This window comes from Chamaea fasciata, unplaced genomic scaffold, assembly GCF_029207755.1.
Source record: "Chamaea fasciata isolate MVZ Bird 193981 ecotype frontalis unplaced genomic scaffold, bChaFas1.0.hap1 SCAF_2, whole genome shotgun sequence".
Lineage (NCBI taxonomy): Eukaryota > Metazoa > Chordata > Aves > Passeriformes > Sylviidae > Chamaea > Chamaea fasciata.
This window is the reverse complement of record NW_027094087.1, coordinates 83,641,372-83,668,683: the sequence shown is the minus strand read 5'-3', so window position 1 is coordinate 83,668,683 and position 27,312 is coordinate 83,641,372. Positions and strand designations below refer to the sequence as shown.

Genomic DNA, 27,312 nt, shown 5'->3' with positions numbered 1-27,312 from the left:
CAACCAAACATGCATGAAAATGTAATCTTTCACAGACTCCCTGAGGTGAGCAGCTTTGGTGCAGGCATGTTCTGCAGGGGAGCAGGGGATATTGGCATAGAGGGGGGCATTTCCTGAGCCAAGGAAACCTGGGGGATTCCTGAGAATGGCCAGGAGCTGGCAACTCGCAGAGGAGTGGCTGATGAGGCATGAGTGGGGCCAGGAGATACGGCAGGGGCTGCCCCAAAGACTCTGCCTCATCTATCCCCATGCTGGCTAATGTGTCCACCCACACTGAACTGCTGAGGGGAGAGGTAGCAGTGTGGACCTCAGTGTGTGGGTAGGGCCTGGAACATTCTCCTGGGACAGGGACAGGCAGCAGACTTATGTAACATCAGGGAGGCTGAGAAGGAGTTAGATAGCTGGTTCCAAGGACAGTCTGCAGTGGACACACAGCCCCACAGACAAGCAGCCAAAACCTGCCTGGCAGCACAAATAGGAGGGAGGGCATCAATAATGCAGAAAAATGGGTGCTTGCTAGGGCAAGGACCAGGAACAGGCACAGGTTAAGGTGCTTTTGCAGAACCACTTCATGACTCTGCAGACTGAAGAGGGAAAAGGCAGGATTACATTAGGAGAGGAAGAAGGATTTCAATGTGGTCAGAGGGGCTGATGAGAGGATTTTAGGTTTAGATTAGATATAAGGGAGACAGTCTTTACTGTGAAGATGACCAGCACTGGAACAGGTTGTCCAGAGAAGCTGTGGATGCCCTGTCCCTGAAAGTGTTGAAGGCCATGTTGAATGGGGCTTTGTTCTAGTAGAAGGTGTTCCTGCCCATGGAAGGAGGGCTGGAACTAGATGGTCTTTAAGGTGTCTTCCAATCCAAACTATTCTGTGATCCCATGATTTTGGACTTTAAACCATACGCTCTGTTCTTGGCTTCTGTCTGCTGACTGCAACTTTAACTGCCACAGCAGCCCAGGCATTAAATAGTCAAAAAATAAATGCCATATTTATCCATTCCCAAACTGTTCTCCTCTTACAGCTGGTTCAAGTTTCTGAATTTCCAGCTTTGTAGTGTTACAGCCAGAGTTTATCTTATGTTCTCTTTTAATTTGCACATATCTGACGTACAGTCTTCTTCAACCAGGCCCCTATGAATAAGTGGTGATTCATCCATTGAAGTGCATAAGGCCACTCCACTCCCTCCCAAAACTCATACATTTTAAGATAATTGCATAAATTGAGGAAAACTGGAATCCATGAAGTAAGAATCTAAGACACTACCATATGCTCTTCAAAAAGTTAGCAGAGTTGAAAAAGAAATCCAAAGTTTGGTCTGGCTTTGCTATACAGAAAACATTTTGGTTTTGTTTGGCAAAAAATAATTAACTTCTGGCATCAATGGATATTGATATCATTCTTCACTACAGTTGCTCTATTCTACAACTGTGACTTGTGAATGAAACATCAACTTTGTGTTACCGAAGCATTTTCCATGTTCCCATGCCTTTCTTTAAAAGTCCTTTTCAGGAGTACTTTCTCCTCTCTGCAGTTCTTTGTGGTCACTTGTCCTTTTTCAGGTCATGCAGAGATGATGTAAAAAGATGTGGGCTCTTGCCCAAATGTGAAGAGACCTATTTAAAAGTGTTACTGAATGGTACTTAGGGAAAACAGCTCTATATCTTCTTTTGCCACAGGGAGAGCATTGGTAGTTTTTCTGACAATTTGAGAGTACCTGTTAAAAATCAATGCATGTTGTTGTTCTGTAAGTTAAATATTTCCCACTTCAGAATATCAGATAAAGGGAATTAGTTAATATTCACAGCAATTCCCTGGAGACAGCAAGGGGAGGGATATCAAGAGTTGATTGGGCTGATTTTGTGACTTTAACAATTTTAAGTTAACATTATTGGCAGGTTAAGGCCAAGTTTACTTCCAGTCGAACTAAAATAAGAGAAAACTTCTGATTAAAGCAAGTGAAAGTTTAAGCACAGAGTTCAGAAATGAAAAATATTATTCATAAATAGAGATGAACAGATGAGAGGTAGCTGGATTTGGAAGAGATTTAGGCTGACTTTTTCATTCCTCACAAAGGAACTCAGAAGTACCAGGCAGAATGACTAGACAATCCAGGAGGACAGTGCAAGAAAGAAAAACGACTAGTAGAAATGAGAAAAAAGGGAGCATATTTTTAACCATAAAATTAATTTATTAATAGCACGTGGGAACAAATGCACTAGAGAATGTGAAGGAAAAAAAAAAACAACATTACATTATACCAGAGGTGTAAGCTGAGGAAATTAATAAAGGTAATACTCATGGCCTGATTGTGAATATATGTTTGAAAAGGTGATATCAAGGAAACTTGAAGACAAAAGAGAACGAAAGAATGATAGTAATTTAGTTAGAAAGCCTTGAGTAGGCAAAGGAGCTAAAATAACGCTCAGAAGTAGCATTATTTTTCTCCAACTGTCAAATGTCTTGGAAGTGAATTAGTGACTGCATACAGATCAGTATTTTTTCTTTATTCTACCAGATAAGACAGCACACAGAATGCAAGCTTGCCTTTGTTACAGATTGCCAAATACCTTTGTAGGAAAAACCCCATATCTATGTATAGGGTGAAGTGGGAAATACCATTCCCAGATGGCTTTAATCTGAAAGACTATGCTAGAAAGCTCCTTCTACAAATGCTAGCATTCCTTGGAAACTTTCAACCTTTGCCTTCACTATTTCTTAAATAAAATGGCATTTTCTCCAGCATACAGCAATTTGATGTGAGTTAGAAAGTTAGACTATAAAAGATAAACCAATTCTAGCTTTTCTTTTAATGCAAGTAATCAATATCTCTTGTGGAAAACAAAGACTGCAATGTAACAGAGATTTGAAAGTCTTTGAATGCATGCAGAGGAGGGCAACAAAGCTGGTGAGAGGGCTGGAAGGCATGTCCTGTGAGGAGCAGATGGGGACTTTGGGTTTGTCTAATTTGGAGAAAAGGAGACAAAGTGGTGATTTCATTGCCCTCAGCAGCTTCCTGGGGAGAGGAAGTGCAGAGGCATGTTCTGAGCTCTTCCTCCTGGTTTTAGTGATAGGACACATGGGAATGGTTTAAAGTTGTGCCAGATCGGACGTTAGCAAGGATTTCTTTACTGAGAGGGTGATAAAACACTGGAACAGGCTTCCTAAAGACGTGCTTAGAGCCCCAAGCATCTCAGTGTTTAGCAGTTATTTGAAAAATAGCCTTAATACCAGGCTTTAACCTCTGGTCAGTCCTGAAGTGGCTAGGGAATTGGATTAGATGATTGTTGTAGGTCCCTTCTAACCAAAACAATCTTATTCCATTCCATTCCATTCCATTCCATTCCATTCCATTCCATTCCATTCCATTCCATTCCATTCCATTCCATTCCAATGTTACCAGTCACTTCCCCAGCACGATCTCTTCATTAATTCTTTCTTTGCTTAACATATCCTTTGATAACTTGAGAGTAATAGTTTGAAGAGCTGACAAAGGCCTGAGGGCTTGAGGGCGGATAAACCTTTTTTTCCCCTCCTTCCAACAGTTTCAGAAATCTAAATAAAATTACCAAAGTATTTATGTTTTTTTCATCTTGACATTGCTCTTGAGCAAAGTTATGGAACAGCTGATCCTGGAATTGATTCATACAAATGTAGGGGGTAATATAATTATCACCAATAAAAATTAATTCATCGAAAATAACTGCTGTCAAACTAGCTCAGTATCATCTTCTGGGTTTATACATTTCTGGTGATATAACATACATTTGTAAGACATCTCACATGATGCAGTATGACATTTTGATTAAGAAGCTAGAATGACAAGAAAATCAGTGTCACATATCAAATTACCAAATTTTGACGACTTGGAAAGATTTATGACATAACTAGAAAAAACATTATTCGCCCGGACTTTCTGTTGAGATACTACATCTTTTGGCTTGGCGCTACTTAATACTTATTTTACTGACAGAGAAGCAATAATTGCATTGAGATTTTTTAAGCTTATAAGTGACATAAAGATTGAGGGAATGATCATTAGTACCTGCAAGTCAGGTAGCTCTGCAGCCTAGATGAAAGTGACAATATGTATTTCTGCACTTCAGAACTTGTATTCAAGTTGGAAGCAGGTACTTAGGATGGAAACCTAATGATTTTACTTTTCCAGAATTGGACACCTGCCAATCTGGATGCTACAGATTTAAGGCTATGTAATCATTCTTGTGAATTAATAGTTATTTCAAAATATACTCCTTGTTTGAAGGTATGGCCAACGTACCAAGCACAGGTTTTGCATATGTGTTCAGAGAACACATTTTCTAGAAAAAGAATTTTCTAGAAAATATATATTTCTATATATATTTCTATATTTCTATCTATATTTCTATTTTCTAGAAAAAGGATATTTATATTATGTGTATATGTTATTGTCTTGGTTTGGGAATTAATGCAGCTGCTATTGAATTCAGATCTAATTCTGACGGCTGCACTTCAAAAATTATTTTGAAAAGTTGTGGAGTTCATGAAAGAGACAGAAGGTTTATCAGAGACTGAAAATGATTCCTCTTGTTAAGAGATCATAAGTGTTTATCTTGATGGATAAAGGGTAGTAGATTACTAAATGCCTGCATGAGAGAAGCAAAACAGGCTAAAAATGCTTCAGCAGTCTAGCAAAGATACACTAAGGCTTAAGGTCTGAGTTGATGCTAGATGGCTGCAGACTACGTCTCAGTTTAAAAACTCACTCAGCTAAAACAGACTCACCTGTTTTGACCAGTGAGAATAACTAGGCATTGAAAGAACTTCAAAGCTCATAGTGAAACTCTACTGCTGGAATTTCTTAAAATAAAGATAGAACACCTTTCTAAAAGATGTTCTACTTTATCAATAACTTTGGGGTTTGCAGCCGTGCTTACTTCAGAAAAAGCTCATACCATTCAGAAAATGCAGCCAAATAATCACTGTAGTCTCTCTCAGAACATGGCATGACCAACAGGGAAAGGGCTTCCAACAGTGACATACTGTTTAAAGCCATCAACAAGAGTGTATGTTAGGGACAGTTGAGGTGGAGTAGATGTCAGTACAGATAGAAAGAAACAGGCTACTCCATTCCATGATTACATAAAAGATGTCATAGTAATATATAATGCAGTCACAATGATTGTGGATAAGGCCAAAATCATGAACATTTTTCTTAAGCAAAAAATAGATAATAATAATAGATTTATTATAATTAATAGATAATAATAATAACAATAATAATAGATATATTCTATTATATTATCTAAAAATAGATCTATTCTAGTATATCAGATCAAACAAAATGGGTTTTTTGTTTGGGGTTTTTCTTTATTTTATGTGCAAAAATAAATCCTGAGGAAGAAAAAAAAAGCATTTCATTTGAAAATGTTAACATGGGATTTTTTGGTGGCTTATTAAAAACTATTTAAACTGGCTTGGAAATTACGTGTCCACCAAATCCAGTCCCGTGGGACTGTGTAACAAACTGCAACACAATGCACCTCCTCCCACAAACAGCTCTTGTGAGTATGAATTTCAATACTAGAAATAAATGAGAAGTGATCGACATTGACAAATGTCATGAAACTGGGGGTTCTCTGGGCTTTTTAAGAGCAAAGGGAAAGCGAGAGTCATTAATGTTGTGTATCCTCACATGTGCTACAGTATTTGATGCTCTGTGGAGTGTGAAAAAATATTCTGTTCAAAAAGCATTGTGCAGCTCATCAATAAACCCTCTCAGGAAAAGATTCCTACATAAAAGTCATTCATTTTCACTCTGATCCTTCATTTACTTTCACTGACATCAGCAGCTATGGTAATTTATTATTGTTTTTACTTCATCTGCTACTGTTCGCTTCTATTCTTCAAACACAGAAAAAAACTTATGTATGGAAAATAGCAAGACTTCTTAAGAATAGTGAGTAATGGATCATGCCATGCTGCACCGTATTTGTATATTGATTTTCTCTCAGATTGATACATTAATTCAAATAGAGATTATGTGTGTAAATTTTCTACTGATAAGGCAGAAATTGAACTAGACTGGTAATCATGGATCAAAGTTCGCTTATGATATTATATATTTTTATTCCCATTATGTGGCTGGATGAAACTGCATTTTGCAATATTACTTTACCTTACAACACCCAAATTAAAATCCCTTTTTTTTCAGTGGTTCCATATTTCAAAGTTGAAATGATACTTCATGTTGCAAAATGAAAATGTCATTGTGTCTAAAGTTAATAGGCCTGAACATCCTGAGAACAATGCTGGTGCTCATAATACCCCATAGATGAATAACATGCTACAGCTTCACATGGTTTAGTGGGAGGAGAGCTTTATATACAGTAGTTACATCTGGGAAGACAGAATAGCTGTATTTTGCAAGACAGATTACATAATATATAAACATGTAAGTATACAAATAAAAGAGTCTTGATCATGCCACCAAATGCTAAAATACTAGTAAGTTGTGTTTTTTTCAAACCTTCTTGTCTTGGTTTAGATAGACAGGTATCTGCCAGGGAGGGTTGGAGTCTCCCTTAAAACGTAAGCCCCTCCCCCCCTTTCCAAATTATCATAAATTTGTAATTAAAAGGCTGTCAGGCAAAGACTTTGGGAATAGGTATAGCAGTTCTTTACTAGGGATATAAAAATACAGATGTTGTAGTACAGAAGAATAAGCAGACAAATAAACAAACAAGAAATCCTAGAAAACCCTGACAGAGTCAGAAATGCAACCTGACACCCTGTTGATCAGGGTGTTGGAAGCAGTCCAAAGTAAGCCCTCCTGGAGTGGCAGATGTGGTTCTGTTGGAGTAGAGATGGTCCCGTTGAAGAAAAAGGGTCCAGTAATGGTGAGATGGGTCCGGTCTTCCTCCAGGGATTCGGTGGTAAAACTGGATCCCTAGTGGGACTGTGGCTCCTTTTTATCTAGGTTAAGATGGTTTGGCTCCTCCTCCCTGTGTGGAGCAGCTTACAATAGTGCACTGTAATGTGTAATGTCATTGATGAGCTCCTAATGGTCCATTAGCAGAAGACATTCCCATGGAAGTAGTGAAACAATGAAGAGAGATAAGTAGCACTCCACCATCTGATAAGTGACACTGACCCATTTGGGCAAAGATAAGCAATTCTGATCCACCCAGATGGAATAGAATAATATGCTCTTTACAAAATCCATGACACTTCTATTCTTTTAATTTTTTTTCTGGAGGTCAATTTTATTCATGGACCTTGGTTCATCTCCTGAGTACATTCAAAGTATCCCAGAGACTTAACAGAAAATGTGGGACATGGAGAGCGGAATGATTGCAGTTGAATCAAAAGTAACTGTCTTTGAAACTGTCAGTTTCAACTGTCCATGGCACATAAAGAAGTGTTTAGGGCACAAGAAATACTGACTAATAGGTTTCAGATTACTCTGGTGCACAATTAAAGTCTTAAAAAATTGAGTCTTTTGCTTATTTAATTTCATGAAAAGTTCTAGTATACAACATATGTATGCCAGTGATTCTGGGGAAAAAACGATCAATATAAAGCTAGAACTTCAAACAAATCCAGTTATTCTCCAGATTCAATAATAAGTGCCAAAATCAGAGGATGTAATAACTTTATGTTCTGAAAATATAGTTGTTAACTTTTAAATGCAGGCTTTTAAAGTTCATTTTACAAAACTATTTCGAAAATGCTGCTTGCATCAAAGAAAATGTAAGTTCAGCATCCAAGGAAGAAGAAAGAGAAAAATGTAAATTATTTTATGGTGCTAAAAAAATTGATAGCCTCAAGTAAAAATATATTTCTTGATATCATATTCTTGATAATACACAAGACAACAAACCCAACATATCTCGTGGTTCTGCCAGACTGGGAAGACATCTTGGTCTAACTTGACTTTAATAATTCTTTTGCCTTGAGAAAACCTGGGACCTGGTCTTTGTTTTTCACATTATAATGTAACAATACTTGATTTTTATTATGCATGCTAATACATATATGTATACTTGATTGAACATGATTTCTACAGGCACAAACAGTGCTATTAGGTTTAGTTGGTGTCTTGAGGTTTTTATCCACTGTGTACTGGTACAGTAATTTGTCTATGATAATGGGAAACTTTAGCAATGATTTGGCATCATGGTATGAAGGTGTTTCTTAAAAACTTGCTTTTCAAGTGTAAGAGCTGAAAGCTAAATCTGGGCTACACTGCTCTAGTACATGCACACAGACACACACAGACACATCCTGATAATGCCAAAGGCAATTATGAACTCAAAACCAGAGATCTTTGGGGGACAGAAAGCTTTTTTGACATTGCCTAAGATCCTTGCCTATGACTAGACATCTAGTCACATTGCTACTATGGCAATACATGTAAAAATTACACCTCTGAAGCCCTGTATGCATCTTTTGTGAGGCTAAACATGCAGCTTAAGCAGAAAATGTATTACTGTAGCCATGCCTGTTACTACTCCAAGAACACTTACGTGGGATAAGGTGTAAATATCATTTTCTGCTCCCATCCAAGCACAATATCCAGGTGTCACTGTGGAATACCTAAATACCAAAGCAGCACAGGGGAATCTAAGACTAACCCTTAAGTGGCAGCATGACCCTGATCATTTTGTTCTTCTTTTTGTCTTGGAAGCATTTGTCCTAGACTACTGTAGAGCAAAAATTGTTCCCACCAATGAAAACTCTTTGTTGTCTGACACATTTTGAAGGAGTCAGAATAAGCCTGCAATAAGTCCTCAGCATTTCTTCATTATTTATAATGATGCTGAAAAAGATAAAGGCATTTTTAATGAAACTTTCTTGATACTCATTTGTCCTACCATTTTCTTCAAAAGAACTGCAAAACCCTGTTTTTACCTTTTTCAGTGTCGCACCACCTTCACAGTAAAGAATTTTTCCTGATATCTAAACTAAGAGTGCTTTCTTTCAGTTTGAATCCATTCCTACTTGTTCTGTCACTACATGCTCATGAAAAGTCTCCATTTTTCTTGTAGGCTACCTTCAGGTATTGGAAGGCTGCAATTAGATCTTCAGAAGCCTTCTCTTTTCAAGGCTGAACAATCCCATTATCTAAATTAGGCAGATAAAGTTGGGTTTTGTAACACTGCCTGTGTTTCTGCCTGACTTTGAAATGAGATATTTTTTCCAGCCAGTGCAGAATCTGGAGCCATGTCTTGAACCTGAAACTTGCACATTCTCAGTTGGCACCAGCACTGCCACAACAGATTCACTTCCAATTCCACATGCATCTCTTCCAATAAACCTCTCTGGTGAACATTTTGCAGAAACTTCTGTACATACTGACTATAAAACTTTCAACTTACTAAGAAAGAAGAAAAACTAGCCCAAGAAAGGAACCAAAGATCAGAAAACAGGTTCAGAGTGACATGAATAGTTAATGGAAAGATTAAATAAGATCTTCTTTTAGCTTCCAAATGAAAAAAATAAAAAATAGAAAAGCACTGCCGATTGTAAAGTGAGTTTGCTAAATTTGATTTATTAAGATAATGAGGAAGATGATTCAGTCTCTGTGGTCTTGCTGATCAACAAAGTAACACTTGTGGCACACAGTGTGACTCCTCATTTTAATGACTAGGGCTTTCTTCTAAAATCAAACTCTTGTAGTAGCATGGATAAACTCTGCCGCTCTTCATTATTCTGCAGTTCTAGTGATTGACAACTGGCACATATCCTTCATTCACCTGTTGAGTCTCCTCTATGTATGCTTTGTACCTTCATTTTTCAGTCTTTATAAAGTTCATAATTTTTATATTTTTTCTAAGTTAATTGTCAACCTCAGAGTGTAATGGAAAGATGAATGAAAATGTGACATAAGATAGTATAGTGTAGTTTGAGTAAATAAATTATTTCCAGTATATAATTTTGTATTTTTATAATTTTATTTATTTTTAATAAAATACCCAGTTGCATTCTGCTCAGTCATTTTACCCTCAAGGGGGCTGTTCTTGGTGCAACATAGGCAAAATTCTAGCAAATCAGGCACACAGACCCTTAGTCTTCAAAAGTCAAAAAAAATTGCTTTGATTTAATTTTGTTCATTAAAATCCACAGCCGTTATTATATGGGAAATCATTATTGTTCTAAACAGTGTCCTACTTTCAAACTAGAAACTTAGGCTAATATAAGTCCTATGGGTCACAGCCAGCAGTCATCTTGGTTTCATGGGAAGTGTTGCTACACTATTTCAATTACTGCAGATTTGTTGCCTAAAAGTGCACGTTTTGCTTCCTTTATAGAAAACTGATCATTCTCTACTTTGCCTCGAGATAATTTTCAATATTTCAGTGAACTAATGGCTGATCATTTCATTCAAAGTTAGTTTGCCTTCCTGGGAATATTATTTGTTAAAAGGTAGAATTCCTCTCTGGGTTTTAAATTGAATTTTCTTGGTATTAGTTATTCCAGTGGTCCTTCGCTAGGCAACCACTGCGTGATTACTTTCAAACCAAGTGCACTGGTGTAATGACATGCAGTTTGGAAGGACACTTTTTCCATCTTGCCTTGTCATACAATGAGCCCCAGCTCCCCTTCTTGCAGTGGCAGGAACAGCAGTGGGGCTCTGAAGGCTCCCAAATGTGCAAGGAGGAACTGAGCAGACTTCTTGAAAGATTTTCCCTCCCTCTGGGTTGTGCATGACTGCAGGATGGACAGAATGAGTTGTATCCCAGAAGAGAGTCTTTCAGAAGAGAGGAGAGTTTCTTTCCACAGATGATTTTGTGTGTATAGAGAAAGAAATATGTGTACCATGGCTACTTTTCTTTCATGTGCATGCAGTGCTTTCAGATACATAGAGAATATTTACTTCCGGAAGGAATAATATGAAGAATAATATAATCATCCCCATCATCATCAGCAGCAGCAGCAGCAGCATGCAGTTTGGAGTAATGCAGTAAGGAAAGTAGATACGGCACATATTCTTGTATGTAATGTGGCTCTTGAATGTAAAGATAGAATCCAATAATCTCAATAGAAGTTGACTTGGCTGAGGATAGAACTGACGCGGTAATTTAGCTGAACATTTTAATTTACCCTAGCTATTAAAAAAATCATTCAGTATATATTGTACAGAAGCATGCTTTCCTCTGAGAGCAGACACAACACTGGTGCATTCAGTTGGGGCTCTGAATTTCAAGAATGGTGACTTCTTCCTCCTACAAACGTTGTCAGCAGTATGCATTATCTCAGAACTACATCATCTCTAAGCATGGTTTGAGTGCTGTAGGAGAAACAGCAAATTCTCCTCTTACTTCCTCTTTGTGACACTAGTTCCAGTGAAGAAAATTGCCTGGTATATTATGTGTCAGTGTGTTCCCTTAAACACACAGCAGCAAAGAGGGTACAGCACACAAGACCTTATGCACAGCTGCTGCCTATATGGCTGGGTTTGCCTTCTTCATTGTGACAACATCTGTGGATCTCAAAAACTAGTGGATAGATAAATGGATGTATGATTTCATCTTCATTGGCTGCTTGTTACACATCTATGGGTCCTTGTTGGATACATGGGAATTTACAAAGTCAGAGTTCCTTTACTTAAAGGGAGGGAGGGAGGGGGGCAAGAAGGCAGGCAGGCAGGCAGGTAGGCAGGCAGGAAGGAAGGAAGGAAGGAGAACCGAGGAACAAGCAGAAGAGTTGTACATATCCTAAAGGATGAAGACATCAACTTTAACTGGATAAAAAAGAGGAAAATAACTAAAACACTCTTTAAAACATCAAGAAGGTAATTATATTTAAATAAAATAACCTTAGCATCCTCACAGGAGTAGCCCAATTTAGGTATCAGCATGGAATCAAGGGGTGTTGTTAACTCCTTGTATAATCTGCAAGCGTCTACATTGTTTTTGTCCACATCTCAGCTCCCCGCCCTTGTTTTTTAATCACAGGAGAGAAATGGAAATATTTTGAATACATTCACCTTCTAAAATATGCCTGTAAAGCAGATAAGACAAGTCATAAACTGAAAGTACCAATTTCCTTTCATTAAGTGTAGAAAGGAGGCCACAGAGTGCAGGTCATCTGTAGAATTTTCCTTCTAGATATTTAAAATCACAGGAAATGAATCCTGCCTGAAAGACAGTAAATCAGTGAATGACTAATTGTGATGATGGAATCCCTACGTCATTTTACATGCCATAGTTTTCTCCCACTCTCATGTTTATCAGGTTTATTTTTGTCAAAGGCCTTGGAAGCAGAGACTATTACTTTCCCAGTATCTTACAGTGCAGTATCTACTCCTACTCTCGGTTGCTGTGCTGGGTATCACGACCACGCTACTGAGAGGAGCAGTGACCTGTGTGGGTACTGGAATTGTGTGTATCATATATCGCTATACACAATGGAGGTGTGCAGATTGTGCTTGACTTCATACCATTCTCAGGCAGCTCATCCATAAACACACAGTTCTAGATACAGGAACTAAGTAAAGGAAATGGAAAAACTTGACACGTTTCCTATAGAGTCTTTTATTTCATTTTTCACTCATTCCTCTACCTTAACAGAAAATGTTTGACTCATTAACATTTCTTCCATGCTTTTCAGTTTGTTCATATTAGTAGAAGCACTGGTTTACACTCCACCTGACTCTTTACATCTGCTTTTATGAAATTATCTCAGTTGCTGGGTGTAAGTCTTTCTTCATTGAGGCAAACCAGCCAAACAGTAAGCCAGCAGCACCTGTGGTTACTAAGCTGCATCAATTCCCTGGTGCCATTCTCTGCACAGAGAAAACTGCTGAGGATCAGTGGAATGACAATACCCCTTAGCCTATAGTAAAACCCACAAGGCTCACTATGTCATGATGTACTGCAATACCTCCTAGCTGTAACCACAGCAAGCTCTATAAGCACAGCTTCTAAAATGACTTTCCAGTTTCTTGGGGTCACACAGTTTTCACTGGCACATATCTTGTGAAAATGTATGCTTTCATCTAACAGAAACATTATGGAAACATTCACAGGCTTGTCAACCTCTTCCAAATATATCTCAAATTGATGTACCTTACATATAGGAACTTCTCCTTTTCACACATTCCCATCATGAGATTTTTATTTACCTTTAACTTTCTAACGTATGGTAATTCATTGATTTTACAGTGACTTCAGAGATGCTTTGGATGAAAGTTGTTCTTACTGAATTAGTTTCTTTTCTATATAATATTTAGCTGTAGTCAAATTATCCACTGTGTGAAATGCATTTGTTTATATGCCCTCTGTTACTAGATGATTAAGCTTTAATTTGCCTCAACTAATAAACCCATTGTGCTTCTGCTTGGGAAGTTCCATGTACATTCCTTGGGGGATTAATCTTTATATGTTTCCAATTTCTTCATTCTTCTGATGGTCTGCTGTAACAGGACAGAATCACTTAACTATTGCAAATGATGCCTTCAGCAAATACCATACTCTGGAAAGTTAAGGTTTGTAACAAGAAGCCATAAAATTTATTAGGCCAAATCTGACACAGTCAGACAAAACCGCATAAAAATTCTCTGGCATATAAACTCTCCTTTACATCTGAAATGCAAGCAACCTACTTTAGGTGAAGTACAGAAATCACTCCCAGTTCAGTTTTATTACTGTTGTTCACCATGACTGTCTGAGAGAAAAAGTTAACAGCTATAAGGCTGAGAGAGCTGTTAGTAGGGCAGAGGTGATAAGGTCAGTAGCCTCTACTGAGGAGAGAGGGAGGGGCAGATTATTATCCCCCGTGGAATCACAAGGGATAGCAGAATAGGTATAGTAAAAAAACCATATAATGTGAGATAAACTAACCTTCTTACTGATTCCTTGCATGTATGATTTTCTATAGAGCAAAATAATAAACTTTGTGTTCAGACTGACCTTCTGAAAATACCACAAATGGCCACAACTGTTTTGAAATGCCAGCATTGAGCTCTAGTGTCTATTAATGACTTTTTCTGTAAAGGCATACTCATGTGCATGTTACATTTGCCATAAAGACCCCTATTTTCAGATTCATATCTCCAAAGAAGATAACAGAAGTCACTCAAACCTGAAATTAGGGCACAGAAGTAACAGCTTGCAGAAGCAAGGATTTTGTGTGCAGTGTTCACAGAATCTGGTGAGCGACAGTACTTTCACATTTGTGGCCATGAAGATATACCAGGAATACCAAGTCTGGAAATTCAAGATGCCTTTCAAAACTTTACTCATCCAGAATGATTGCTGAGAAGCTCTGCCTGTCAAATACATAATTTTCACAGAGACCTAAAATTTAAGGATATTAGAATGGCAAGGTTTACTTAAATTTCACATGAGAATTACAGTGCAGATGCTGCTGAAACTTTAAAAAATATTTCACATGCAGTGTTTTTGTGAAAGTTAAAATATTAGCAGGTCAGTGAACAACTGTCTGTATCCCATTACAATGTGAATTTCCTTTTTGTGCTATTATTGCAGGTGATTATGTAGTCATGACTATATACTTCGACTTAAGTAGAAGAATGGGATACTTTACTATACAAACATACATTCCCTGTATATTAACAGTTGTTCTTTCCTGGGTGTCCTTTTGGATCAAAAAAGATGCCACACCAGCAAGAACAGCATTAGGTAAGTTGTTAATAATTCCTTTTCTGATGCTCCTACACTAGTATTTGAAAATGTCAGCTTCCTTTCAAAGAGACCACTAGGTATATACTTTGAAATATTACTACTACATCTTGCAGAACCAGATCTACTTATTACCGAGGCTGCTGGGTTTTATTCCTGTAACAGGGTAATTAAAAGTAAACTAATCTGACCCGTTGGATGACACTGCCACCCATTTTGCATAAAACTCTTGAATTAATGTCCATCTCCTTGTTCTCACCATGATATTTTAGTGACATTTTTTAAGAATTAATTAATTGCACTGCTGGCTTCCTTCCCTTCTGTAACTCACCCCCACTGGGCATTGTGTCTTATATATACAGAAAACTGTGGGATATGATAGTATTAACTCAGGCAAAGTGTTTTAGCTTGCATGCTTGAAGTTAAGCTTCACACTGGGTGAATTGATATTTTTCATAGATTGCGGAGTTTTATGCTGGTTTAGAATTTCCAGAAACTCATTTGTGTCAGGACCAGAATGTGCATTTTGGCAATGAGCTTTAGTATACACTTAGAAATGTTGACTTAGACTTAGAAATTTTTTCTAATATTTAATAAGAAAACCTGCAAATTTTGACAGCATCAAGGGTATAGGGGAATGTAACAGCCATTTGTATGTAAACATCAGGGCCAAAGGAAAAACAATTCCTTAGTTCAAATTGTGGTTGCCAGATCTGCCAATATGAACTGATTCAGAAACCCACCAGTCTAGGAAAAAAGAGGAGCCTATGTCAAAGTTTGCATGTCCACTTTCAACCATTCCCAGCTCCTCGTTGCATCCTTCTCCTGGAGTTTTTTACTATTTAGGTCCATTTTTCTGAGGTTATTTTATAGGAATGGAATATTCAGCCCTCATAGCCTCCCTGTGAGTGCCAAAGGGCCAGTACAGCAGAGCTCTAGCAACAGGATAGACACAAAGACTCTCAGTTATTCTGTTATCCAGTAACACCTTCAGGACAGCAGAAAAACTACACACAGGTGACAACAGAGCAGTTTACAACTGCCTGTTCCTGGCTGTGTAGTCTTGCCTCTGATAGGCAGAGAACTGAGCAACAGGTCCTAAGTATACCTCTCTGCTGAAGTCTTAAACTGAACTCTTTTCTTCTTCAATTGGGTGACTCAGGGGAGATTAGGAAAGACTGACCATTCTCCATCTTTTTTAACAGGAAGTCTGAAGCCCCATGAATGGGGAGAGTCACATAGCACCCAGTTGGGTTATCCTTAATGCAGAAGAAAAAAGAGAAAAAAGACATCTAACACTTTGCATAATTGATTTGCCATAAGCATTTTTGATATCCTGTACCTAAGGGTGGTTCCCCACACCACACAACTCATTTTTCCAAATAATTAGACACAGAAGTATGTTAGATCACTAATCATTAATGTGTGACTCTCCACGTCACTCCTAAGTCAGCAGGAAGTTCAGGGAAAAAATGCGTTCAGATACTGAAGTCATGAATTTGGAGTAAGAACATAAAAATGAGTTGTTCCAAGGCTCTGCTCTATGGATGTCATGACTCACTCCTAAAACTCCAACTGAGAATTTAATTTCATAGGCTAAAATATAACTTTTCTTAAAGAAAATTCAAATATTTTTGGGTCACTTTTTTTGTGCACAGAATCCTGTTGCTCTCAAATTGGCAAGGCCTGCTGACTCCTGGGATGCAGTAAGTAGATGCTCCCATTTTGCGGTAGACCTGGGTGTATAATGCAACTTATAAATCTGTATGAGCAGCAGCAGCACACATCCACATCTAGGTAGTGGCACATGGTAAAATTGTGAGTAATGCAGCCAAAGGCAAACTGCTGAAATTGTCCTACTGATTAGTTGAAATTAATTGTAGAGACTCTGTGCAACAAAACTTCTCGAAGTATAGCTGCATTAAAGGGCTAGCACCTAGGAAATATTTCACTCTCTGAAATTAATGAATAATTTCCAAAGTTATTGTAAATACTCACAGTTACATGAAGGACAGGTTTTATTCCTTTCTGAATAATGTTAACTAATATATTTCCATGCTGGTAAAAAAATAATTTGGGTTTGGGACCATAAGTATTCTTTCAGCAGTACTGTCCAGAGACATTAAAATGTTCTTTAATCTTGTTATTGTAGTCCCCTTTTTACATGCATTTTGAGGTACTAAGGCCCAGACTGGCCACAAGACTAACTCCAGGCCACCTGAAGAGTCAGTGGGGAAAATGGAACTAAAATTTGAGTGCTGGATGAGAACTATTTTTTTGATCCTGAGTTATTCTGCTCTTCATTCAAAGAGAAATAAAATGTCTCTGCAGTTTCTGATTGTCTCTAGAAATCAGAATTATCTCAAAATGTTTTAACTGAAGAGGCAGCTTTCCCTGAAGAAAAGTTATGGTCTGGAAAAGAATAAGTCATTTTCCTTGAAGATGAAGGGAATTAAGTTAAACTGAAGTTTTCATCCAGTTTCCCTGTACTTTTTCAGAAGGGGTATAATATGTAATAGAACCAGGCAGCTACTACAGAGCAAGATCAAACTGCAGTTTAAAATGATACAGTGGGTATCAAGGCCAGCAATGCATTGATGTAAAAAAAGATACAGATGATATTTAATAAATAATGAACATTGCTTTCCTTGCCATTTCATCTTTACTTGATTCACTAGAAAACCAAGAAAGTACTCAAAACAGGTGCCAGACCAGAAAGATGAAGAATTATCTTTATGAACAAGTGATAGCATGCATGAAAGCAGCAGACCTTTCCCTTAGAGTCCCACCAGCACAACCTCAAGAAAAAATTAGCCTTGCTGACCAAAGAGTTTCTAACAATGAAACTCCTTCCACCTCACTTCGCATATGCTTGTCCAATGAGCAGATTTCAAGCGGTAATAATTTTAAATAACTGTTTATACCAATGATCTAAAAGTTAGAATGTTTTCATGCATTATGTTTATCTGCATAATTTGATCACCGAGTCATTGCTTTTTGTTATATCAAATAGCATGTTTACTGAGAGAATATAACATCCCAAAATGGTATTTACACAGAGGCTTGTAAGCTTACACTTGCAATTTCTACCTGAAAATTTTGAATTCAGCTTACCTCAGAGCTGTCCTTAGGTGATACTAAAATTCTGTTGAAGTAGTTCATGAGCACTGTGAATTTCAATAACAGATGCAAAGTGCAGTTTGCCATACGGACTCCACAAAGTGAGAGACTTCACAGTTTCATCTGGCAAGACATTTGCATTTGAAACCACTCAAAAAACTGAATTTCCTTAGCATGGGTGATAAAATGAACTAGGGGTATGGAAACTAGATATTATATTTGAAAATAATGATGCTGCATTTTATTAATATATACATATATACATTCTGATTTGTAAATGTACAGAAATACAAAACTATCATCTGGCGCACCTCCTTTCTCTTTCCTCTCTGTATGTATCCCCATAAACTCATTTTAACATTTTAAAATTTTTTGCCTCTGTGCTGGATGTAAAATTGCATCTAGCAATTTTTTGCTAATTGAGAATTTTCCTCATTTCAAAAACTCAGTGCTTGTTTATGATGAGAGCAGGAATCCAGCTGCAAGCATGATTTGAGCTGGTGTTTCATATTCAGGCTTAAGGCATGGATGTAGGATACAGGCTGAGTTGAGGACTTAAATACTTAAACTAATTGTTTCTTTATAGCCTTTTAATAAAAAACTGTCCTATCACTGGATGAGTGGAAATTAGAATGGGAAATAAAAACTTAGATTTGAGTCCAGGTAAACAGGATGCTGTATATCTTGTCCTGGAAGAACTCTATAGGTTTTGAGGATTTTTTTAAGATAGTAAAATGTCTGAAAGAATTTTCATGTGGCTCTGGAAAGGATACTTTTGTGTCAGAAATCTAAATGTGGATTAGGAAGTGTTAAAGAACTTTATTTTATATTTTAGAGGATGTCACAGTCTGGATGTGCTTCTTTGGAAATTAGTGACTCCTAAGGCCTGGGTCAAGGCCATACAGAAAGTGAGTGACCTACAGTTAGTAAGGGTCAAATCAAAGCCAGAGAGTTCACACCTTTTGCAGTTGGGCGTCTCTGCAGTTGGCTATTGTGATGAATGGCTAAACATGGTCTTTGCAGCTTTTTTAAAGCATCAGCTGGCTACAGAACTGATGTTGAGGGGTCTGGAGAGGTTGCTGGATCATGCCAACCTCATCTGCTTATACTGGGAGGTGGTGCAGAATTCAGGAAATGGAAATATTTTCCCAATAGCTTTTGTGTCCAAGGCACACACAGAGTCCACACTTTCCACTTCCTATCAGCATTGCTTTCATCTTGCTTATTGACTTGTGATTATTTTCAGAAACTTTTTGTTTGTTTGTTTCTGGGTAATAGATATATAAGGAATTCAATTAATCATTATTATTCAAGGTTGAGACACAGGCAATAATTTGCCTTCTGGCTTTTCCAGGGACTTTCTGTTAGCTTGAATGCAGAAGGTTGTTCCTGTGAATCACTGTAGCTTCTATCAAACTTTACAAGTCAGAGATGGACAATCCTTCATAAAGAGAAAGTACTCAAAAGTAATTCACGGATACCTCTTTCTCCCTGGAGTGTTTTTAGTGAGAAGTTATTTAACTATAAGTCATAATTTCAGTAATTCCTTGCCATTTCAAACACTATGCACCATTGTGAAACATAATTTTAACTATAAAAAAAAGAGAAAGATTACCTTATGGCTTTGTTGTTTGTTGAAAAGGTTCTCTCTTGAGACTTACTTGTGGGAAAGCTTTATTTTTTTTTCCCAAGCTAATAAGAAGTTGGTATTTTTTTCTATCAGAAGACATGCAGTTCATAAAGAGTTGGGAATGAAAAGACTGCTATTCCTCAGGAATTAAGAGAAATTGCATGAATTACTAGCAGTCAAATAACTGACATGACATAGATTTCATTCTAGCACTGGTTTTATTATTTTGGATATTTCACACTAATCCCATTATATTCACTGTTACTAAATCAATCTCAGAAGTGATGCTTTGTATGAATTAAAAAGGATATTTTTGGTAATGTTGCATCTGAAGTGTGTATGAGAGTCTTACTCTGACTGAGCAAGTAACATTGACTTCCCTTGCTCAGAAGGAAAATGGCACTGGAGGACTCCCAAGGAAGCAGTGGTGTGAAGACATACTTTCAGAACTCATGGTCAGATCTTAGCAGATTTTTTTTTCTCTCCCTCCAGCTCTTCTTCTTTTTTGAGCATAGGATTTTTCCTGAGAGCACTAGTACTGTGGAATAGAACATGTTTCCTTCACTGCTTACTAAGTTTCTTGGGTTTATTTTTCTGGGTTTAGTATCTTTTCCGCTTCATACTTTTCTTCAAAGATTTCTTCATTCTCTCCCTCACCCCCATCTTCAACCTAACTGGGATTGGAAAAAGAAAGAGATGAAGAAAAGCATATTGAGAGGCTTTTGCAATGTCACTTTTGCAAAGACGAAAATAAACAACAGAGCAAATCTTTGTTTACAAAATAACTTTGTCCCTACAGATGCTATTTTCCTTTATTTCTTAATACTACCAAATGAAATAAATTAATTATTTGGGTACACTCTGGATTTCAGCTTTGTATGTTTATTTCCAAAGATTCTTCTGTGACATGGAGAAGTGATGTTGCACGCAATTAAATCAATTTTCTCTCTGCAGGCATCACCACGGTATTGACCATGACAACTTTGAGTACCATTGCAAGAAAGTCATTGCCCCGTGTTTCCTATGTCACCGCCATGGATTTGTTTGTGACTGTATGCTTTCTATTTGTCTTTGCTGCTCTGATGGAGTATGCCACCCTCAACTACTACTCAAGTTGCAGGAAACCAAACTGTAGTAAGAAGAAAAAGTCGGTAAGATTGGAACATTTAAATTTCTTTTCATGTGCAGCTCAGAGAGCAGATACTCATTCAATGGCAGCCTGTAATCACATAGCACTTCACTCCTCCAAGATTTCCCCAGTGGTGTGATCTGCCCTGAAAGCTGATGGAAAAGTCACCTGCAGTAGCAGTAGGAGCAGTTATGTGCCTGCTGAGTGAGGTCTGTTCCTAACAGAAACAGCCTGCTCACCATGGAGCAGCAACCCTGCCTACGCATCTTTTGTCCTCCAGTTACTGTGCTGGTAGTCGGAAAAGTCTCCCACTGAAACAGATTGCATAGCTTGTTATACAGATAAATGCACATCAGTGTATATTCAAATGCATTGCTATTTCATGGCTTAACAGGTCCAGAAATATTTATGAGCAGAATTTCATTGTCTTTACTGGGAACCAGCATTTGGTTTAAGCCCTGTGCACAAAGGTGCATGCTACCAAGGACAAAAATAGAGGTCATTTAAAAAGGTTTTAGGCATGGCTCATTTTTGGCCAAAAACCAACTTGCAAGTGCAACACCCAGAAAAACACAAAAGCTATCTATTTTGGATCAACTAAAACAAACATGCAGAAAGAATTGCCTGGTTTACTTCATAACTGAGAGGGGGCAGTTTAATAGAGAAAAATATCTCAGTGTAAACATAGAGAAGGCAGTTGACCTGATAAATATCATGTGTTCAAGAGCAGTAGTTGGAGCTGTTGGATGCTGTTGTGTTTAATGAAGGAAATAAGGACATTTGAAATAAGGACATTTGAAATCAGAAATCAAATCCAAATAGGAAAAATGTGAAGAAGGAAATTGAGGAGAAAGAAGCCTAAATTTAGGGAATAATAGGTCATGATGTAGAAAGGGATTGAATGAAGAGCTATAGAAAATGATTGAATGAAGAACTAATGAAGGAAAAGCTGAAACAAATATGGGATTAGAGAAAGTCTAGAAAGCCATAGACTTAGTCGAACCATTAAACCTAAAATAGCTTCTTGCAAAAATGCATTGCTCACAAAAGGCAAAAGATTGTTGACAAAAGAAAGTTTGAGACTGAAATGAACTTGCTAATGATCAAACTAAAAGTGCCATCCTATAGAAAGACTGAATTAAAAAGTCATGAGTATCTTTGTTAGTAGGATGTAATTCCAGATGTATGAATGAAGACATGAGTAAGCATGCAACATTGATGGGATTTAAATTGACACCAGAAAAATGCTCACTATTATTCAGTCAATTAATTAATTTAATGGGTTGAATAAAGATTTTAAGTCTATGAAAACTAGATTTGCATTCTGCTGAAGTTTCATGCCATTTTCAAGTGTACAGAATATTGTGCTAAATACATAGAACACTCTGCATGAAGTGTTTTATGCATTTAAAGGCTTGGTCCAAGGAATACTATTGAATATAGATGCATGTGAAGTACTAAGTATGTTTTCTTCTGAATAATTCTTTTTTTATCTTTATTTAAGCTACCTGATGTAAGTTTTGGTCATGTAATGGTAAGTAAGTTACTTTATTCAGTGAGAGAATTGGGGGCATGAACAGATAGTTGACATTTACTTGCACTAATTCCTAAGAGAGCTGTATTGCTGTGTTATGCTTTACCTTGACTTCACTAAAAATATTGTTTTGCTTTTTTGTTAAAAGGTCAGTTTGCTTTTAGCTGTGGCAGAGGAACGTTTCTGCCTTTTTCTATAAGGACTCATCAAGTGATTTGAATGGGAGGAGGGTCAAGGATAGAATATTACGTGTTATTTTTACCTCAGAAATTTTGTGCATCTGCTTTATATAATACAGAAATTTCTCACTACATTTTATGAGAAAGGAATTAGCACAAGTTATGTCATAAACTTCTATGTTTAACTAAGTTTCACGGAAAAAAAAATATTTCCGTGTATACTCTAGTGATAGCTTTTTCTTTCCAAAGTAATAGAGTCAAAAAAGATTGCTTGTACAATAATCTTAGACCTTTTTCACATGGCAACACATTATGGGACTCAGAAACAAGACAACCAAAGGAGAGAGAAGACCATACAGGTGTAATTTCTGTCATTTAAATCTCAGAGATAAAGTCAATCACAACAAATAGATTTGCAATAATCTGCTTCTAAACTGAATCTGGCATTTTAGCATTTACTTATGATATGAATTGTGTCCAGAAGTAATTGACTGGATACCATAGGGCAGTTGTTCAGGTGTAGTTATCTGTGTTGGCAGTGCCAACATCTAAGTAGAGGGATGCCACATCAAGTTTTTAGCTTAGGGACCAGCATTTTTAATGAGATGGTTAATACTATGGTGTGCCAAACCAAAAGATTTGTAGAAAGCAAATTAAGTCAATATAAAAACGAAAAAATTTCCACTGAGGCCCATCAATCATATCACCAATGTTTTTCACATCCATGAGGAAAGTTTTCAGATACCCCCTAAGATACCCCCTTAAGACCTTCAGCAGGAAATGTTGATTACTTTGTATAGCATGGAAGCAAGAGCCCAGAGCATCCTCCTAAATGCAAGCAGTCGTGACTGCTTGTTAGAGCACAGCCAGCACACTCCTGCAGGCAAAACCAATGCTCAGCACAATCCCAGGGAGAGGAAGGGCCTCTTAGGTAGAGAAAACCAGGCTGACAGGGCTGTGTCTGCTCTATCAGGATGGTGCAGACAGGCAGCAAAGCTGATGGGACATTTTCTACGGATGTTAGTGGAGGACGTGATATTTGTGGAGATGGAATGGGTGGCTTAAAGAGAGGGAAGACTATTGTGAGAAGGCATCTTGCACACCAAGGAAATGATGTGACAGAAAAGCTGACAAAGTGTATCTAGGGAGTACACTGAAGAAGGAGAGGTCTGTAAGTGCAAATGCTGCTATGAAGATGCATGACATCAAAGTGTCCTATCTCTGAGCATGGTTAGTGTAATAAGCACTGAGGGGACATGCCTTGGGATGGCATTTTGAAATCCTGTACTGGAATTATCACTATCTATTGCTGACCATATCTGTTTTTATAAATTATAGTAAAGTTAAGATGCAGTGAATGCACCTATGTGAAGTGGAGAATACTGTATAACTAAATGGAGAGAGGCGATGGCTTCCTTAGTTTTGGGAATCCATCTTAAATGTAGTAGCTGCAAGGGTTTGAAACAACTTGCAAATAATATTCTGTCAGATAAGTGAACTCCCAAGTGTGAAAAATTATTGCTTTTTGCTGTGATTATTAATTTTGATCTGTACCATCCAGGGAAACTTGTCAAACTATTGTGGTCTTTTTTTCTGTCCTCAGAATTATTCTGTACTTGATATGAGACCACCGACTACAGTCATCACGTTGAACAATGCCATGTACTGGCAAGATTTTGAAGATGCATGTGTCTATGAATGTCTGGATGGGAAAGACTGTCAGAGCTTTTTCTGTTGTTATGAAGAGTGTAAATCAGGCTCATGGAGGAGAGGACGGATTCACATAGACATCTTAGAACTGGACTCTTACTCTAGGGTCTTTTTTCCTACATCCTTCCTGCTGTTTAACCTGGTCTACTGGGTTGGATACCTCTATCTTTAAATGTTGCCTGTAGCAGTGAAGACTGCTGCATTTTCTCACTGCAGACGAATGGCGAAAGTGCAGAAAAAGTGAAGGACACGGTCAGTTTCATCTCAAATTATAAAGACCACATTAACCTTCACCATCACAGAGCCTGTTGAAGAATTTTAACATGTAATTTCCTGAAAAAGTAAAACACAGAAGAATTCTCTCCTAACTGCTCTTCGTTTTAAGAAAAAGGTTCTTACAAAGTTCAGCTGAATTTGTAGTGTAAGCGATGTTTATGAATAATTATTGTATGTTTAAATCTCTACTATTGTCCCTCGCCATAGAAGCTATTCACAATTCAGGCAAAGTTAATATTTGCAATTTTTATTTTTCATTCCCATACTTTCTTTAAAATGTTGCCATGTCCCTAAGGCTCAGAGCAATGCACACTGGCACTAGCAAATAAGCCAAAGCCGACGAAAATGCTCATTTGTATTTATATTTGCTTGATACCATAGGGTTTGAAAAATGGATGATCTCCTTGATATAGAGTAACCACCAAGAGATAATAAGAAATGTCTGGTAGGATCAAACATGGATATTACTTTCTGCAGAGGTCTGGGATTCAAGGAATTGGCCAGTTACCCACACATATTGGTTTTGACTTAAAGGCGAAAAGGCAGACAGAGAAGAAAGTTATAATTTTGATATAAATAAGGCTTGCCTATCTGGGAGGCAGCTGTAAGCATAACTTCTACAGTTTTTCAAGCTTTTAACTGTGTTTTTTATGACTCATTAAACATGGGATAGTCATTAATTTCTAAAGTACTGTACTTAAGCAGGACAAGATTCCTGCTTGTTTGTGTCATTGTAGCAGTTCATAGTGCATAGCCCATGAGTAAAAATCACTATATAATAGCAGCAGGAATATGTGACTTTCTTTGGATTTCAATCCCCTAAAAAGTGTGCCCATGCATTCTTAATTTTTCCTCTCAGAGCTGTATTATAAAATTGAAAAACGTGTGCGCAAAGCCTTTTTTTCTTCTTTTCACAACATTAAACACTGCAATATTTACTCATGGTAGTTATTGTCAGGCCTGAGCTAAAGACTGAACACTCGTGGCTTGAACAATGCATTACAGGAACATTTGTGACACTTGGATTAAACATGAAATAGTTTCCACATATAGAAAGAGGTTCTTTTCATTCTTTTCCAAAATTTCCAACTCTATTTTACACTAAAAAAATCAATTTTGTACTTTTCAAGGTTTTGACCATTCAACTCTAAACTACCCATTTTTTCAAAAACTAGTTTTACAGTATTAAACTAAGTGATGTCTTTTACAGACTGTCTACATAATTGTTAATAAGCAAACAAACCACATCCATAATTAAATAGCAATAGCTTTTCACTACCCTTTGCATGAAAAATTGTTACAAAAGATTGAAGTTAAAAGATAATTAAAACGACAATTCTATTTCTCTTCTGTTTTGGAGATAATTTTTTATTAACTCAAAAAATGTGTGTCTCTTCCACAAAGTGTTTGATGAAAAAATGAATAGTGGATGTGACTGGAAAGGAATTTCTTTTTTCCTCAAAAGGAAAACCCTGCAAACAATCAAAAAATAATGCAATGGTAATTCTAAAGGAACAGAAATTCTGTGATGTTCTTTGAAACATCACTGTCTTGCTGTCATTGCTGTCGCGCTGTTCTTCCACTGTGTTCCTAATTGGGGAAAAAAAAATCTAACACAAAAGTTAATTGTAGCAATTCAAAATCTTTCTTCTGTTTTTAACTTGTCTGAAATATCAGAAACATAGCTGGGTTTAGGTCGTGGAGGGGAATTACTTCTGTAAGGACTGACAGAATTCAGATTAGAAGCACAGAGAAGAAATATTTTGAGGCAGAATCAAAGTCTTATTTTTAGAAAAATCTGCCCAATCTGATGTCTTCTAAACCAATAATAACCTTCTGATTTCAAAATACATGTTAAAAGTTTTGCTAACTCACATTAGCAAATTAACTGCTCTGTAAACCTGTGTCCTCCACTTGGAGGTATGTACCTAATTTAAGGATAACAGTGATATTTTAAGTAGTGCAAGAAGGTGATTAAATATGAGTTGGATATCCTAATCTCTAATTATTAATTAGTCTACTCTAATAGTCACCTTCAGCCATATTTTGCAAGAATACTAGAAAAGTTCCAAGCCTAAATAAAAGAATGGAAACCATTTTCCTTTAGGAGGGTTATCCTGAAAACCCTCTGCACAATCAATTGATTTTGGTGGTAGTACTAAAACAAATGATGCATAATCAGGTGCCTTCCACCATTAGATCTTGAACAGGTAAAGTGATGTTTATTTAACAATTCCATACTGTGCAAATTTTCTGGGAAGTGGAACATTCCCATGTTACATTATGACCATATGCTTTTCTTACACTTTTGCTCATGGCTGCCCATGAGCCCTGCTGAAAGCAGACAGTCCCAACAGATCCTTCTTTGGAAGACTGACCCTGCCAAGTCCATTCATATTGCCCATTTTTTGACTTTTTTGATAAACAGAAGATGGAAGCATACAATTCCGACTTTTTCCACTGTCCTAAATCAACAAATAAGCTTCAGACACTACTGACTTCTGCTCTTATAGTGAGAGCAGAGGACATAATCTACTGTGTAATTTACTCTACTTTGGGGTTATCAAACAATTGACTTTTATGCAAGGCAAGCAGCTGCAAGCTGGCAGGTTCCTGAATGTATTCCTCTGCTTGTTCCTGGAAACTCGGCTAACTCACTGCTTTACTGCTCTGTGCTTTGGCAGCCACTGAAAAACCTTAGAGATCAGGGAAGATAGAATTTCTATGATCTGAATCATTCAAAATGCCATTGTGGTCTGCATACATCTATGTGCCATATCCTTCTGTAGGAGAAAGAATATCCTCACTGATCTTCTATTCTCACTGATTTTCTTTTGCTTCTTTTGCACATTGGCAAAAACTAACATTTTCATGTGCTGTCCCATGAGAAATGTAAAAACTGTATTTTAGAACATGTTCTTATAATTTTGTATTAGAAATTTGCATTTATTCAACTACTTCTTTTTGTTATTTAGAACTTTTTCTTACCCTTCTAAAGAAGGAACAGAAAGAAGCAAAACAAAATGAGCAGTGAAATGAATACATTTGGCTATGTAAAGCTTAAAAACCAAGTATCTTTACATTACATTTCTTCCTTGTTGAAGTT

The 27,312-nt window shown here is 37.2% G+C and overlaps 1 protein-coding gene across 2 annotated transcripts in view; it reads left to right on the top strand.

The window, feature by feature from the left end:
• Positions 1–25,480, top strand: part of GABRG3 (gamma-aminobutyric acid type A receptor subunit gamma3) — a 289,194-nt gene extending 263,714 nt beyond the window's left edge. For both annotated transcript variants that reach the window (XM_066176529.1, XM_066176528.1), the window contains 4 exons: positions 14,476–14,628; positions 20,333–20,529; positions 22,012–22,041; positions 23,824–25,480. In XM_066176529.1, coding sequence (XP_066032626.1) covers positions 14,476–14,628; positions 20,333–20,529; positions 22,012–22,041; positions 23,824–24,102 — 659 coding nt within the window. In that variant the 3' untranslated portion in view covers positions 24,103–25,480. The remainder of the gene's footprint in view (positions 1–14,475; positions 14,629–20,332; positions 20,530–22,011; positions 22,042–23,823) is intronic.
• Positions 25,481–27,312: the final 1,832 nt, after the last annotated feature.